The following is a 15,416-nucleotide window of genomic DNA, read 5'->3' as shown; positions in this document are numbered from 1 at the left end:
TCTAAGTGCTATTGCTACTTAAAATAAGGACTATCAGATCTAGTTGCAAAAATCTGAATCATCATGAGATGGCAGCAAAGAGTTGGAGTTTTCAGTATTTCTTGGTTGCCATTTCTTGAGAATCAAGATTTTATAGTTGATATATGGTAGCCCTTACTGCAGACTTCACTACAGAATGCTCCTGGCAGTACGTCTGAAAGCTAGATAAAATATAGAAATCTGTCAACATTTAAGAATCAGATTTTTCTTTGTTGTTGTTATAGTTGTTGTTGTTGTTGCTTTGTTTTTCTTTCCCATGTCTCTTCCCCCTCCCAGGTATGAATTCTGTCCAGTGATCTTGTGATGAAATCATAAATGAGTTATATTCTACTAAAAAAACTAGAGTATAAATTGGTTACTTCCTTAAATGGAAAACACAAAGAAAAGGAAATAATGTTGGAGAGAAGCAAATATTAAGAGATAGTGGTACCAAATGAAAAAATGGAAAAAGGAAAGGAAATGACCAGAACAGAAAAAAGAAAGAATCTATGACACTCATTCTCTACTTAAGTAGCCAAAAGTCTTGTTATTGTATCTCTTTACTGTCATCTAGTGGTCCTTGGGAGTCTTCCAACCTAGTCTTAACTTCATAGTTAGGTGCCCCTGAATTCATAGTGACAAATGAAAACCAATCCACAATTAGTTTTCAGCTGGTGCACTAATACTTCATATGAAAATTAATTAAAATAGGAAGGAAATAAATAAATGAGGAACATACGTAACAGAAATGTGTTAAGACATACCTAAAAAGTTCTACTTTTCCATTGTCCTTTCAAAATAATAATTTCAAAAATTATTAGGAACTTATATGGGTTTAGAAGATCCAACAGATTCAGACCTAATTAATTATGGAATATAGCCTCTAGGCTAACTTTTTTGGTGCCCATGTTTGGCTCCCCTGCTATCTTTTCTCTTCTCACCCAGGATTATTTATGGCAGGAAAACTGACCATCAATAGCTTTCCTAAATATGTCACATCTGACTAATGTTCTTAGTAATGTAGCATCAATAGAAAGTTAGGAGAAATGATACTAGATAATTTTATGTCACCTACCAATAACTTTTCCTAATAGGAGAAGCATAAACTTATGATTGGTGGTTGTTGTTGTTGGCTGTTTTGTTTTATAAAGAAAAAAAAATCCTACCCAAGCAAATGATTTTCTGAAAAGATTGTAACTCTTCCTTCCTTCCTTCCTTCCTTCCTTCCTTCCTTCCTTCCTTCCTTCCTTCCTCACAGAAGGGAGCTGAATTCCGCAGACAGGTCTTTTGCTCCATCTGCTTAATGACCGCAACCACAAACAGGAGCATCAGGATTGCAGTCATTGAGCAAAATAATCACACAGGTGTCATGCTTAACAACTGCTTTGCTCAATGACTGAGGCTCCAGAGCCAATTGATCAGGTACCAGCTTCTATCCTTTGGAGGACCCTTTTGTATCCCATGAGGTGAAACCCACAGCCAATCTCCTGATCTTCCATAAAGCCTGAAGACCTGGCTCTGCGGCCCCAAGGGGAGTGCACCATTTGGGAGGTGACTATTGGGTTAAGAAAAGACCCATCTCTCCCCAAGTACTTTGTACTCCCCTCATCCTCATCACTTAATTGTACTTACTATTGCTGTTGTTATTTATAGTTTTGTTATTTTAATGTCTATTGGTTTTAATGTTTGTAAGCTACTCAGAGTTCCCTTAATTGGTAGCACATAAATCTAATAAATAAATAATGAACAATAAGTAAAACATTGTGGTTTTAAGTCACAGCCTGTACTGGTAGGAAGATCTATGTATAATCATATAGATGAAGGGTAGGGAACCGTGACTCTGGAATTCTGGGAGTTGAAGTCCACAAGTCAAAAAAGGGCCATGTTTCCTCAAACCTGTTATAGATTGAGGATCATAAATACAAAGGAACTTTGATAGTGTGGAACTGCAGCTCTGATAAGTTAAATAATTCCTTATGACTGTAGGAATAACATGGAGTTTGTTTTGCTCACCCAACTCTAAGAACATTTATTTGGGACACTTCTCAGTATAAATATCTTATTTCTTCCCCTTATTCATGCTGTCAAAATAGCTGTCAGCATGGACATCCCTCTTCTCCTCCCCAATGCTAAATACAGTGGGAACCAAATAATGTCCATGGCAATTGTCCAGGCTTCTCTTACATTTATAGAGGAGGTAAAAAAAAAGATGAGAAAATATTCATATATTCATATTGGATAACTGCTTTCAACTTCCTAACTTTCCAAAATAGTTAACCAATCTTTAAAAATATGTACACAAGGCAGCCTTCAAATAGATATGTTCAATGTAAATAATATAAAATAAACAAAACAAAATAAGGTATAGAAGAAGGGTTGACAGCAAAAATGGTTGATTGAAACAAATGTAAATGTAATATATAACAGGTTGGGAAGGGGGTTATTTCCCTTCCCCCTTTGTGCAAAGTCACCATCCATTTAACTAGGGGATGTCATGAGTGATGTCCTATAAAAGGAAAAGACGAAACATCAAAAGATATAATAACCTAAAACAGTCTGATTCTGGAGGCTTCCTGGGCGGGACTTACTGATGGTAGCAGCTAAACACAGCTGCTCCCGTATTACCAGTGGTGTTACCTGTTAAGATGATCATCCATCAGACATCTGACAGACACCTTCCTCTTCGGGAAAAGAAGGGAAAGGAGAGAAGTTTTGTCAAGCAAATGCCTTTCTGATCTATGCAGCTTTTGTGTCTGTGAAGAGAAGGGGGGCCAGCTGAAGGCAGAACTGCTCCGCGCTGGAAATCTCCGGCTGCCTTGCAGCCCCAAGTAAGCTTCCCTCCCACTCAGTTCAAAGATTGAATTACCTGATTCCAAAACGAGCAGAATTCGTATGCGAGATCATTAGTTGTCTATTTAAATCTAGCTTCTTTGCTACAAAATCCTCTTCCGTTACTTTACCTATTTAAAGAAGTGTCTAAAATGGCGAAGAGCCAGTTGAATTGCTGACTAATATTGTTTATCTAATTATACGGAGTCTCAAAACTTCAAAGAAAGGGAGGGAATTTCGCCTCACAGTCGGCCAACAGATCTTTACTAATTAGTGTCACTTTCAAAGTTTTAAAAGACTCTTTGCTAATATAGAGACATTCCAAACAGAGGTGAATATGCTGAACTGTTTCATTACAATGCTAATTTTTTGAAACCTTCTGCAAACTTTCTGCAAAAAGGGAGGAACAGTCGGCTAGCAGTATCTTATTAATTAGTTTCATTTCTCTGAAGAGTTTACAAGACTTTCCTCTTATCAACTTTGCTAATATATATTTCTGATATAGAAAAGTCCAAAATGGCGCTGAATATGCCGAGCTGCTTTGTTACAATGTCCTTTTCTGAAACCTTTTGAAAAATCCTAAAGAACTAACAAAGGGGTGACTTAATACTTTTTTTCTCATAAGCTGCACAGCGGGCCAGTAGAGTTTGATTAATTGCTTGAAGATAAGATATAATGGCATCAAAATTAAATCTTGGGCCGAAACTTCCTCCTAGAAGCACATCCCCCATACCTGGCACAAAGTTGCAGCTTCCACCCTCTATGCCCCCTACTGGAGATTTGCTAACGAAAGAACTTTTTTTGGAAACTTTTAGAGAATTTAGAGAGCAGAATTTAGAAACTTTTAGAGAATTCAGAGAGGAGATAAAGAACGAGATAAAAGAGTTTAAGGCGGACTTATATGATAAACTTGATACTAGGATTGCCAAAATAAATGATGATATGCTGGGACTTGTAACTGTATTGACAGAACTTTTCTGGAATTGAAGATAATCTAGAGGTTCTTAATGAAGCTAACACAAATTTGACATCCAAAACTGAGGTGGTGCAACAAAAAGTTGAAAACGCTGAAAAACAAATTATTATGATACAGTACAGGCAGATGGAGCTCGCATTAAGAGTTAGGGGGCTGCATGAAGACAAACAGGAGAACTTGAAACAGATTTTTTCAGAGGCTTTTGACCGTCTGGTGGGAAGACCGGGGTCCAACTTTGACTGGCAGATCGATAAAATTTATCACGTTAATTCTTGGGCGGCAAAACAGAAGCAACTCCCCCGAGATGTAGTTATATACTTCGCCACAAGAGAGTTCAGAAACATGATACTACAAGAGTCCTATAACACCAGGCTTCAAATTGGCGGACAGGATTTGATTGTCTTGAAAGAAATACCACCTCAAATGCTAAGAGCCAGGAGAGATTATGCTTTTCTAGTGGAAGAACTCAGAAACCGTCAGATACAGTATAGATGGGATGTGCCATTTGGTATTATAATTACATTTGACAAGCAAAGATATCGTCTCAACTCTGTATGGAAAGCTCGAGATTTCTATCACAATATTATGAAGGTTGGACACCCTGCACCATCTGGATCTGGAGAAAGACCACAAGAAGGACAAGATAAACAGCAAACTACACAACTACCAGACAAGACGCACCACCTCCCCTTCCTGGAAGGGCAAGGTGTCATGGAACAAAGACCTAGCCGTATGATTACCAGACGAATGGAAAAACAAGCCACAATGCAACAACCTCAACAATCACCGGCCATTGATCAAGGAGTCACAGCAACAAGCTCAGAAGCCATGGGAGGAGCTAGGCCAAAGGTTAAACAGGCCATGCAGGAGGCTCTAAAAAAGCTTCAGGCAACCAGAGATGACAACTAAAATTCTAGTATGGTTTTAATGAATACGATTAATCAATATGGTCAAGTGTCTGGTTTTAAAATAAATTTAGGAAAAACCAAAATATTAGCTATAAATATGAATACTAAACAAAAGGAAGAACTAGGAGGGATGCTAGGATGTGAGGTAGTCAAAAAAGTCAAGTATCTTGGGGGTTAATATTTTAGCCTCAAACGAGAAATTATATAAGCACAATTATGAACCACTTTGGCGGAGTATACAGACAGAGATGAAAAAATGGGAGAAATTGCACTTATCCTTGCTGGGTAGGATAGCGGCAGTGAAAATGAACATCTTACCAAAATTTTTATTTCTTTTTCAAATGTTACCTATACTTAAAAAAGATGCGAATCTTTTAGAATGGCAGAAGGGTATCAACAAATTTGTATGGGCAGGAAAGAAGCCGAGGGTAAAGATGAAAATAATGCAAGATGTACGCGAGAGAGGAGGCTTGAAATTACCTAACCTAAAATTATATTATGATGCAGTGGTGCTATCCACAATTAGTGATTGGACCCATTTAACCAACGATAGAATTACTGAATATCGAGGGACACGATCTGGTATATGGTTGGCATGCTTACTTGTTATTCAACAAAAAATTGGATAAGAATTTTAAAAGTCATATCTTAAGAAATGTTTTACTGCGGGTTTGGAAAAAATATCAATATAAACTAAATGACAAGTTACCTATGTGGGCAATTCCTAGACATGCAATTGAAAATATGAATATAGCACAAAAACAGGATAGAACCACCTACAGACAACTTCTCACTTTGGAAAGGGGGGGTTCTACAACTAAAATCTTTAGAGGTATTGAAAGAGGAGAAGGTAGTTCAAACATGGTTCCATTATGGCCAATTACAGGCCAGGTGGAAAATAGACCAAAAAACTGGTTTTATGCAAGTTGAGGATAATTTGTTTAAACAAATAAGAGATCAAAGTTTAATGCATATAAAGAGGATATATAATGTACTAATACAGATGGATTCGGAAACAGAACTTGTTAAAGATTGTATGATAAAGTGGGCTCAAAATATTGAAGAACCAATAATGTTGGACACATGGGAAAGAATATGGGTAAGAAATGTGAAATTCACACAAGCACAAAACCTGAGAGAAAATTTTTAAAAGATGTTTTATAGATGGCATTTAGATCCTAAAAAGCTGGCTTCTATGTACCCGAATGTACAGCCTAAATGTTGGAGATGTGGTTCTCTCGATGCTACATATTTTCATATATGGTGGACTTGTCAAAAGGTTAAGGCATTTTGGATAAAAATGTGGTGGATTATGCAAAATATTTTTAAAAGAAGGATAAAGTTTACTCCTCAGTTATTTTTACTAGGTATATGTACTGAATTTACAGCGGTAGAGACTAATTTGGTTCTGCACTTAATAACGGCAGCAAGACTGTTGGTGGTGCAATACTGGAAGAAGGAAGACTTGCCTACAACTCAAGAATGGACATTGAAAGTTACAAACCTAGCCGAGATGGCTAAAATATCGGCATATCTTAAAGACCATTCAAATGAGAGATATAAACGAGACTGGAAAAAATGGATTGACTATATACAAAACAAATACGGGACTAAGAAATTACAGATAGCCTATGCTTAAGATTAGGAATAATCTAAACTGCTTAAAGTTAGTGCAACAGGAAGAAGCTGAGCTTAATGCAGAGATGTTATTAACTTCTTTTTTTTATTTCCTTTGTCTTAATATATTTTAGATTGTATTTGTTAAAAACCTATACCGTGTACGGGCTCTGGGAAGTCGGGGGGGGGAAGGGAGGTGGGGTGTTAGGGGGGAGGGGGGATATATAGTATGTGTTAGATTTTAAAGTAACGCGACTGCACTTGTATACTGTTGCTCTTTAATTTCACTATAAAAATAGGGCAAGCTGAATATATTAATAGATAGTAGAAATACACCGAAGGGAGGAGTAGAGGGATAGAAGAAAGAGGGGTAGAGAGGGTGGGAGAGAGGATGGGAGGGAGGGTGAGAAGGAAGGGAGGGAGTGTACTGGGAGAGAGGAGTGGTAGAGGGGGAGGGGAAGTAGGGTAGACGGGAATGTTGGAGGGAACATGGAAAGTTGGAGGGGGGCGAAAGAAAGGGTATATGGAGGGTTGAAGAGGTACATTGGGTTTCTATTTTGGGGGGTATTGTTGACAAGAGGAATGGCTGTGTTTATTGTTTAATGTTATATGGCCCCGGTAATGCACAGTATATATGTGACTGTACGAAATGAAAATGGAAAATAAAAACACATTCACAATAAAACAGTCTGATTCTGCATCACATATAATGACCCTGCTTAATGCTTCTACTACAATGCATGTGAAAACCAGTATCAAGACCAGGATAAAGATTACTTACTGGGTTGCAGGTAAATTAACACATGCATGGACACAGTCACACAAAAGCAGCAAACCAACAAACAAAAAGCAGCTGCATTAATTATTCTACTTCAAGACTACAATGTTTTCATTTACTGTTTTGGTTTGTTTGTTGCAAATTTGGGGGAAATGGCATTATATCTCTCTTGAGTCTTTATTTTTAAGCTGTTTAAGCTGTTTATTGACTGATTTTTATCATAGAGGATCTCTTCAAATGATTTAGTATATACTATTATTTCTCCAAGTAAAATGACAGAAAATAAGGGTTATTGAATTAAATGGAATATATTTTTAAAAAGATGAGTTTTGGCTCTTTCATTGTTACACTATTATCCTTTTAAATTCTCAAACTGTGTTAATCTTAAGAAATCTTACCCGACTAAAACACAAAATACTCTGCCGCTAATTTCTTTAAATCTTTCTATTGCATGCTATATATTATCTAAATAAATTGCAGCTGAAATATTGGCTTTATCTGCTGTAAAAGTGTGTTTCTGCTGACAGTGCAGTTATACAACTGACTTTTCTCAAAGTTAGTCCTCAACTGATCCTCAGATGAACCTAACGCAGCAATCTTTTCAGAAATGATAAAATACCATGAAGTGTCTTCTTTCTGACAGGAAAATACTTTATAAGTTAAATATGAATACTGTATGCCTGTAAGATGATTATTTCACTTCACTTTCATGCAGGGCAAAGCAGGGCTATTAGGCTGACCACAAAAAAACCTTGTTCTTTCAGAAAAAGAAGAAACCATTTTTCATTTTAAATGTATTCCATTAATTTATTCATGATAAATAAACTGCTTGATTACATGAACATTGTTTTCTGTAAAGAACATTACTAAATATCATTTTTGGTTTACACAGGAAATTTAAGGTTCTCATGAAGACTGTCCACTAGAAGAAAATGTGACCACATACTACTAGTCTGTTCACCACAATTTGTTTTTCCCTTGTTGTTTTTCTGGTTTCTTCACCCATAAGCCAAAGCCTCATAGTCTGAAACTCAAAAGTTGTTTTTTAATTGCCCTAATTTAAAAAGGAGGAAGTATTAAATCCAATTATTGTGTTCTGTTGCAAAGTTTTGCAAAAACAAAGAACGGTCCAGTGAAAGGACAGTGCACCCACACCCACACCCAATTTCCACCTCACTCTTGTGGACAAGTGAGTGCATTTTTCTTCCTGTCTTCCTGCACTCACCTACTATATATTCAGGAAAACTGATGGTTTATAGTTGGATAAAGAGATAAATCCCATCCTAAATTCAAAGCCAATTTTGAAACATTTCCACATTCCATCTTCCTCACTAATATGTTTTGTACAAATATTCTTGCAGATGCAGATATGATACTACGTGGAAGAATAGAAGACACACATCTCCAGAATTTTCATATGCTGAAACTGTTGTGTTTCGCTAGCAATGCTGCTGAATTTAGAAAATACCAGCAGCTGATGAGTGATAAATATTAATGTAGGATGTCTACCACCATTCGTTTAAATGGAATTTCTTCTTAATTACTTTTCAAAATTGCACTCCTGACTCTCCTTGTATACTTTTCTTCCCTTGACCCCAAGCAACAGGAGTAAGCTACCTTTATCTTTGTCCAACAGTGGAAAATTTTCATTACAAAGTAATCATAATTTGAAATGATGATAAACTGATCTGCTGATCTTATCAGCATCATCTCATCTGGTCATTCTCTTCTGCCCAAATGTTTGTTGCATCCAAATACAAGTTTAGGGCCTGTGATTGTTGCTTTTGAAGCAAAGTATAGGCCTTTTAAATAATTGCACAAAGTTCCAGGTAGCACTTCACCCTTGTAGTCTTTGAGCACACTTGCAAGAAGCAAGCCCACATCTGCAAAGGGGAGAGTGACTTAAGTGTGTATATAAGTTCTGAATAGATTTCTGCAGCAGTCACCAGAGGTCGCACCTCTCACAGTTTTAGAGCTCCGTGCAAACTGAAAATTCAGGGAGAGATGGAAGACCTTGAAAAAAATTTGAATTGAGTAGGTAATGCCCAAAGAAGTCCTTCCTCTTTCTTAAATAATTATACCTTCATTTGGGCAAATGGGCAAATGAAATTATTTTAGGTTTGTAACTTTTTTACTCATGGATCCTTAAGAAGCTGTTTTCTTGGTTCATATTCTTTTTTCAATCTCAGGGAGATATATGTTCTATCAAAGATCCAGACTATCTATCTATTTGTTTGTTTTCTGAGGTTTTCGTGGGTGTTAGTATGTAAGACTTTGGTTATTCGGGTTTTTTCCCACGTAAAATTGGAGGTCTCATATTGCTCCTGGAAGCACAAAGCCTGAAGATGACAAATGAGACTTTGTCGAAACGTCGCCAAGACACCTCCAATTTTATGCGGGAGAAAACCTGAATAACCAAAGACACACAGACACAGACACAGACATAGACACAGACACACACACACACACACACACACACACATATAGTCTGGATCTTTGATTGCAAGCAAGCATAATCTGAAAATTTAATCCTATGCCAACTTCATTGATGGGGATATGGTTCCCCAAGGTCATTTCTCATTAGTGATAGAGTCTGTAACCTAAATATCACTATAATCAATCAGCACAGGAATTTTAGAGGATCCTAGTTAGGTACCAATGCAAGTCAGTGTACATAAGATAACAGTAGATAAAAAATTTGCCATGCAAATATAGACTCTGAGGTTTGATTTGTGACTGCCAATTTGGACATCCTTCAGAATCAATCAACAAGCAAGTTCAATATAACTGCCCCATTCCACTATAAGTGCAGGAACAACAGAGAAATCAGAAGAAATTGGTTTATTTCAGCCTTCCTACTGGACAGATGATTGAATTTATTAGTATGCAATGAGATAACGCATATACACACCTAAATATTTTCATTGGATACATTTAATCCTATAGGATATGATTTGTTTTATTTTTGCTTGAGAGGGGAGAGTGGGGGAAGAGTCCCCACATCTATTTGGTAACTTTCCAGCAACTCTGAAATCAAACCTATCTAGAGACCAGTTTTACTAGCTAGACTGTAGAAAAGCGAAGAAAACATAGTAGTCCATTGCCCAAGGTAATCACCTGGTTCATTTGTCAAAGCCTGATTGCCTTTCCTTCTCTCAGTTCACTGGACTGTAGAATGTCTGAAGATCCCTTGCAAAAAGTGATGTTTCCAGGGAACCTTCAGTGAAATCAGACAGATCTTTTTCAGAGTCCAATGCTACAAAGGAAGCCTTTCAAGAGATATGCATGCCATGGTGGGGAAAGGGAAGGTTGGGCAAAACCTAGGAAATAACCCAATGTACTTTTAAAAAAAATGAACACAGACTGCCGTATGTTCTGACATTCCCCTCTTCCTATCAGAATAGAGCCATTAAGCAAGAGGGAAATAAGCAGCCCTTTTCTCGAGTACAAACAGTGTCAGAAGGCAGAGGGAGAAATACTCATGAAGATGAAGCGGTCCCAGAGGGCTTGCTGACACTTTCAGAAAGGTCTTAGAAATATAAATCATGAGGGAGGACTAGGCCAGATGGACATTTTTGTTTTCTGTTTTATTTTCTATAAAGTGTTGTTGTTGTTCACAAGAGAGATAGGAAAAGGTAATTCTGCCTCCTTCAACCTGGTACCCTCTGGTGCATAACTTTTAATTCAAACTGGTTGGAATACACATAATGGGGTATGATAATAAGAGAAAGAGCATCTCTCAAGATAATATCAGAAATGAAAAGCAAAAACAAACTGACTCCCACTCTTTTGACGTTACCATACCGATTTTTTTTAAAAAAAACCTTTTTCCACCTGACTTAACACTACAATCTAACTAAGGCACATATTTAAGTCATATATTTTATTTAGCTTTGAGACTGCCTCAGCCACTGCGTTGAAAATGAAGTCATTGAGACAAGATCATCAACTGATATCCTAGACTGAAACACCAAAGTTAGATGTAGCTATCTTTGGAAAAATAGCATCCATCATTGTCACTACAAAGTTCCTAGGCCTCTGCATATTTCTGAGTAAGAGCAAAACACGATCCAGCCAAAATTAAGCCAGCGAGATTTATGATGCATAAATGAAAATATACTATTGAAAACAGTGACAGGCACAAATCTATAAATACTTCCATGTGACAAAGTTGAAATCATTTCTCAGTGAAAATGCTGAAGTTGCATTGCTCAGCAGTACTCAGCTACGTGTGCTGTGGCTTTTGGGCTTGTTTGTTGTACAATATTAATTTGGGATCTTTTTGTGACCTTTAGATTGACAAGTTATCCTCCCTCCTTAGAGATGTGAGATAGGTTGGATGCTCCTTGCCTTCCTCCAGTCTCAAAGTAAATTTTTGACAAGAATATTCTCTTAGGGCATTTATTTTGACATTGCAATATTGCAGTTCAAGAAAAGCCTACCCACTCTCTCCAATACATCTCGTGGGTCTATCTGTCTTTCTCTCTCTTTTTATTTTTACTGGCTACAGCATGTAACCGGTTCACCGAAGGCACATCAGTGCACCACTAGGAGTTTCGAAGGAACACAGACCTCATTTCAATAGCTCTGCAAAAGCATCAGCAGGCACTTGCTGGAACCCAGCTGGGCCTCACCAGAGCTCCATTGCATCGGGAGCAGGAGAAGTTAATCAGCCACACATCCTATAATTGGTTGCGGGGCACAGTTAGGCTTTCCGGATCCTGAATGACACACCAGCTAGAGGAAAGGGGTAGGCTAATACATAAGGAAGAGGTTAAGGTTTCGTTAATCAAATTTCGTCTGGATCGTTTCTAAGCTTTTGACGAACAAAGAAAAGCAGAGGAAAGCTTTTTCTTCGCAGACCATACAGCGAATTTCATTTTTCAAATGACTGCGGTTCGTAAGCTTTCTTCCATTAATTTAACAAGACTCACGCAGAACAATCATAAACGTTCTTACTTGGAGACAAGTCTCCGGAAAACCCGTCTCTGTATCCTACACTTCCTCCACATCAAATCCCGCCGCTACACTTGCTTCAGTGCATTTAGAGGATCGCTGTGCGCGGCAGAGACGCTGACGGTGATCCTTCTCTGCAGCTGAGCTTAAATAACTATCCTTAACAGTGGCCCCTTCATATAGAAGCCTAAACCTTCCTTTAGGACCACCGCGTCCGCTAGGATAGCGAGGCGTTCAGCCACGCTTCGAGAGAGGCGCTTGGAGAAAGGCGCACTTACTTCTTCCCTGTCGTCGGACTCTGGAAGGGTGCTCCTGGCCGCCAACGTATTCCATTAAGTTCCAAGTGATAAAGAACCAAGAAACCAGTCGCAATTGCATAGTAACCCTGTAAAAGTTCTCGTCTAGTGTCCTTTGGGGGAGGAGGCGGAGGAGACGTAGGGAGGGGGAAGAGGGTGCAGAAGAGCAGCAGAAATACCTGTCTCTGAGAAACGGCTCCCGATCTTCTTCTTTAAAAGGAAAAAAAATTGTGGGGGGGGGGGGAGTGTAGGGGGTGCAAACTCTGACCGAGGACGATGGATTAGTGCACTTTCCGATTGCCCCGACGGTTATCTCCTCCTGACAGTCTCGTCGAAAGGATGGCGAGGAATGGCAGCAGCCCTGATATGGGAGCGATAGACTCGATCGACCTCGGGACAGAGACCATTCTGCCGAAGAAAGGGGAGTGGGGGGGGGGGAAGCAGGGTGTCTAATAAAAATGTGGGAGGGGGAGAGCCAGGCTTGCTCGGGGTTCACGCTCTGCTCCAGCTACGGGACGGCCGCCCCATTCGGGAACTCCATGGGGCAGGTGTGCTTCTCGCCTCGCGTTCCGGCGCTCACGTCGAAAGACTCCCGGAGAAAGAATCCCACATGGGGAGGAAAAGGGGTTTTTGGACAGGTGAGGCGAACGCCTCAAAAGAGCAGCCGAAGCTCCGTCCGGCCCCTCCTTCAGCACCGAGCGCGTCCTCGGGCTGCCCCGAGGGTTGTTGCTTCGGACATCCCGTCTGCTCGCAGCATCTCCGGCAGGGAAAGGCAGCCGCGCTGAATAAGCAGACTTAGCCCCGAGGAGGCGCGCTTTACCCCTGGACGGAGGCGGCCCCGTTAGAAAAACGGCTCTATTCCAAGCAGCGCCGAAGTCAGACCAAAAGTCGTTGACTCTCCGCTCCGAAAGGACAGGCTGTGTGAGGCTCCGCTAGGAGGGATAGCTGTCTCCGCCGCGCTACTGCTCACGGCCAGCCAGAGTTTCCCGTCCTCTCTTCGCTCCCCGGCTGCCCAGGACCATTTTTGAAGCCCGCATGAAATGTGGAGAGCCGACTCCAATAGGACGCGCGGCAGCTTGGGCGAGGAACTTCCAATCGGCGGCCGGCGGGCGGGCGGCTCTGCTTCCCGCCGGAGAAGGGAGGGGCTCTGGGCGAGGAGGGAGGGAAAGAGGGGAGAGGCGCGAGTGAGCGAGCGTGGCCGGGAGCCTCGCGCTCGCCCTTGCTATTCCCTCTGCCTGGCAAATTGGCTGTGGCGGGAGAGAGACTCCAAAGTGGTGGCTCCGCAGAGCGCCCCGAGCCACGTTTTTCTCCCTTTTCCAGTGTAATATTCGTTGAGGGAAAACGTAAGCTCGTGGTTTTTTAAAATTATTTTTTTACTGAGGCCAGCAAAAAGGGAAGCTGGAGCGAGTGACCTTTCGTGGTTTAGAGACGCCTTTGTCCTGCACAACATTAAAAGGAATTAAAAGATTGAGGAAACAGAAACAGATCTGATATAGCAAGTCAAGCTCCTGGTCTGTTGTATTCCAAATTATCTCCTTTGCTATATGACAGAGATCTTTCCAGAATATCTAAGAGAGAGAGATCATTCCCAACAGTATCTGGAGATTGAAAATGAGGAAGCGGTTTGACCTGATAGAAGCTGCCTCAGCTAATGTGAGGATAACTTACAACAGTTGGTTTCTTTTCCTACTTTAGAGAGAATAAGCTGATCCCATTGCAAAGTATGTCACGTGGCAGCAGAACAGATAGTAACAGTAACATAGGGGTAATGGGTACTTTTCTCTGCAAATATAAAAGTAAACGGGCATTAATTTGTTCTAATGACTTTGTGTCTTACTGAAAGTCACACTCCCTCCTAATATAGAAAAAAATGATTTTGCAAAAACAGTTTAAATTATAGTCTTAATAAGTCCTAGAGATGTGGCTCCTATTTTAGCAGTTTTTGTGCCGCCATCTTAATTTTTATAATATATTTGAAAAACAGCTCTGTGAAAGTCAAAAAAACTAGCCTCTACGATGTGATTCTAATAGGACTTTGTGAATCTTCAAAAGGATCATTTGGTCTGGAGAAGATTCAGTCCAAACTCTGCTTTCAATGGATGTTGAAATCAAATGTTAGAGGTGCTGAATCAAATCAGGAACTAGAATTGAAAATGATTCAATAGACTTTTAGGGTTTATAGAGCTTCAAATATCATTGCCATTTTCCTTCCCCATATGAACAAAGTTAATGGAGATTCTGAGTTGTGTGATGGGATGCCTGATACTGAACAAAGTTTGTGGCCAGTAAGTCTTATTATTTCCATAAATTCTGCCTTTCCATCTTTGTCAAATATTTTTGTCTCTTACTGTTCTGATTTGTTAGGCAGGTTTGCTTGAGCAGGGAGAAGCCAGAGTCAGATTTATTCTGCTGTTCTTTGTGATCTGGTTTACTGTTTCTGTTGTGATTCTCTTAATTCTCCCCCCATTCACAACCAGTTAACCTTATCATTCTTAAATTTAAATTGGTCTGACATAATATAGTTCCACTCTACTTACAGTTTTTCAGCTTTACTTTTTTTCTATTATTACACCCTTCCCTTCCCAAAGTTAAAAATGCTGTTTTTAAGTATCCTTTGAAGCATTTTTTTGATACTTGCAAAATACTTTATACACCATTTTCCTGCTTTTCGCAGTTTGTTACAAAGAATGTGTAGAAAGTGAACTCACATGTTTAATTTCTTATGGTACAATTGGTCTCTGTGATGTCCTAAATAGGTGGCCCCTGAGTAAAATTATCTACCTATCAGAATTTTGTTAAGGTAGCAATATTGCTTGGGGCTTCATTTACTTTTTTCTTAGTTTCTTAAAACGACCAAACACAAGCATTATCTTGACTTTCTTTGTGCCGATAGCAAGTTACATTTTTATGCTTGTCCTGCAAACACAGCTAGAAATTCAGCCCTGAAAATGGGATCAAGGCCGACCAGACTAGTTAGTATCTGGTCAATTCATTAGATTTATGACCCGACTTTGTTCTGGAGCATAAGATGACATGTA

General features: G+C 39.5%; 1 protein-coding gene across 2 annotated transcripts in view; it reads right to left on the bottom strand.

Moving 5' to 3' along the window:
* Positions 1 to 13,472, bottom strand: part of RSPO3 (R-spondin 3) — a 71,341-nt gene extending 57,869 nt beyond the window's left edge. The window contains exon 1 of one of the 2 annotated variants that reach the window (XM_032216950.1): positions 12,361 to 13,472. In XM_032216950.1, coding sequence (XP_032072841.1) covers positions 12,361 to 12,460 — 100 coding nt within the window. In that variant the 5' untranslated portion in view covers positions 12,461 to 13,472. The remainder of the gene's footprint in view (positions 1 to 12,360) is intronic. The other variant, XM_032216951.1, reaches the window with a different exon arrangement.
* Positions 13,473 to 15,416: the final 1,944 nt, after the last annotated feature.

Source organism: Thamnophis elegans, chromosome 4 (assembly GCF_009769535.1).
Source record: "Thamnophis elegans isolate rThaEle1 chromosome 4, rThaEle1.pri, whole genome shotgun sequence".
Lineage (NCBI taxonomy): Eukaryota > Metazoa > Chordata > Lepidosauria > Squamata > Colubridae > Thamnophis > Thamnophis elegans.
The sequence above is the reverse complement of the archived record's forward strand: the minus strand, read 5'-3'. Positions and strand labels throughout refer to the sequence as shown.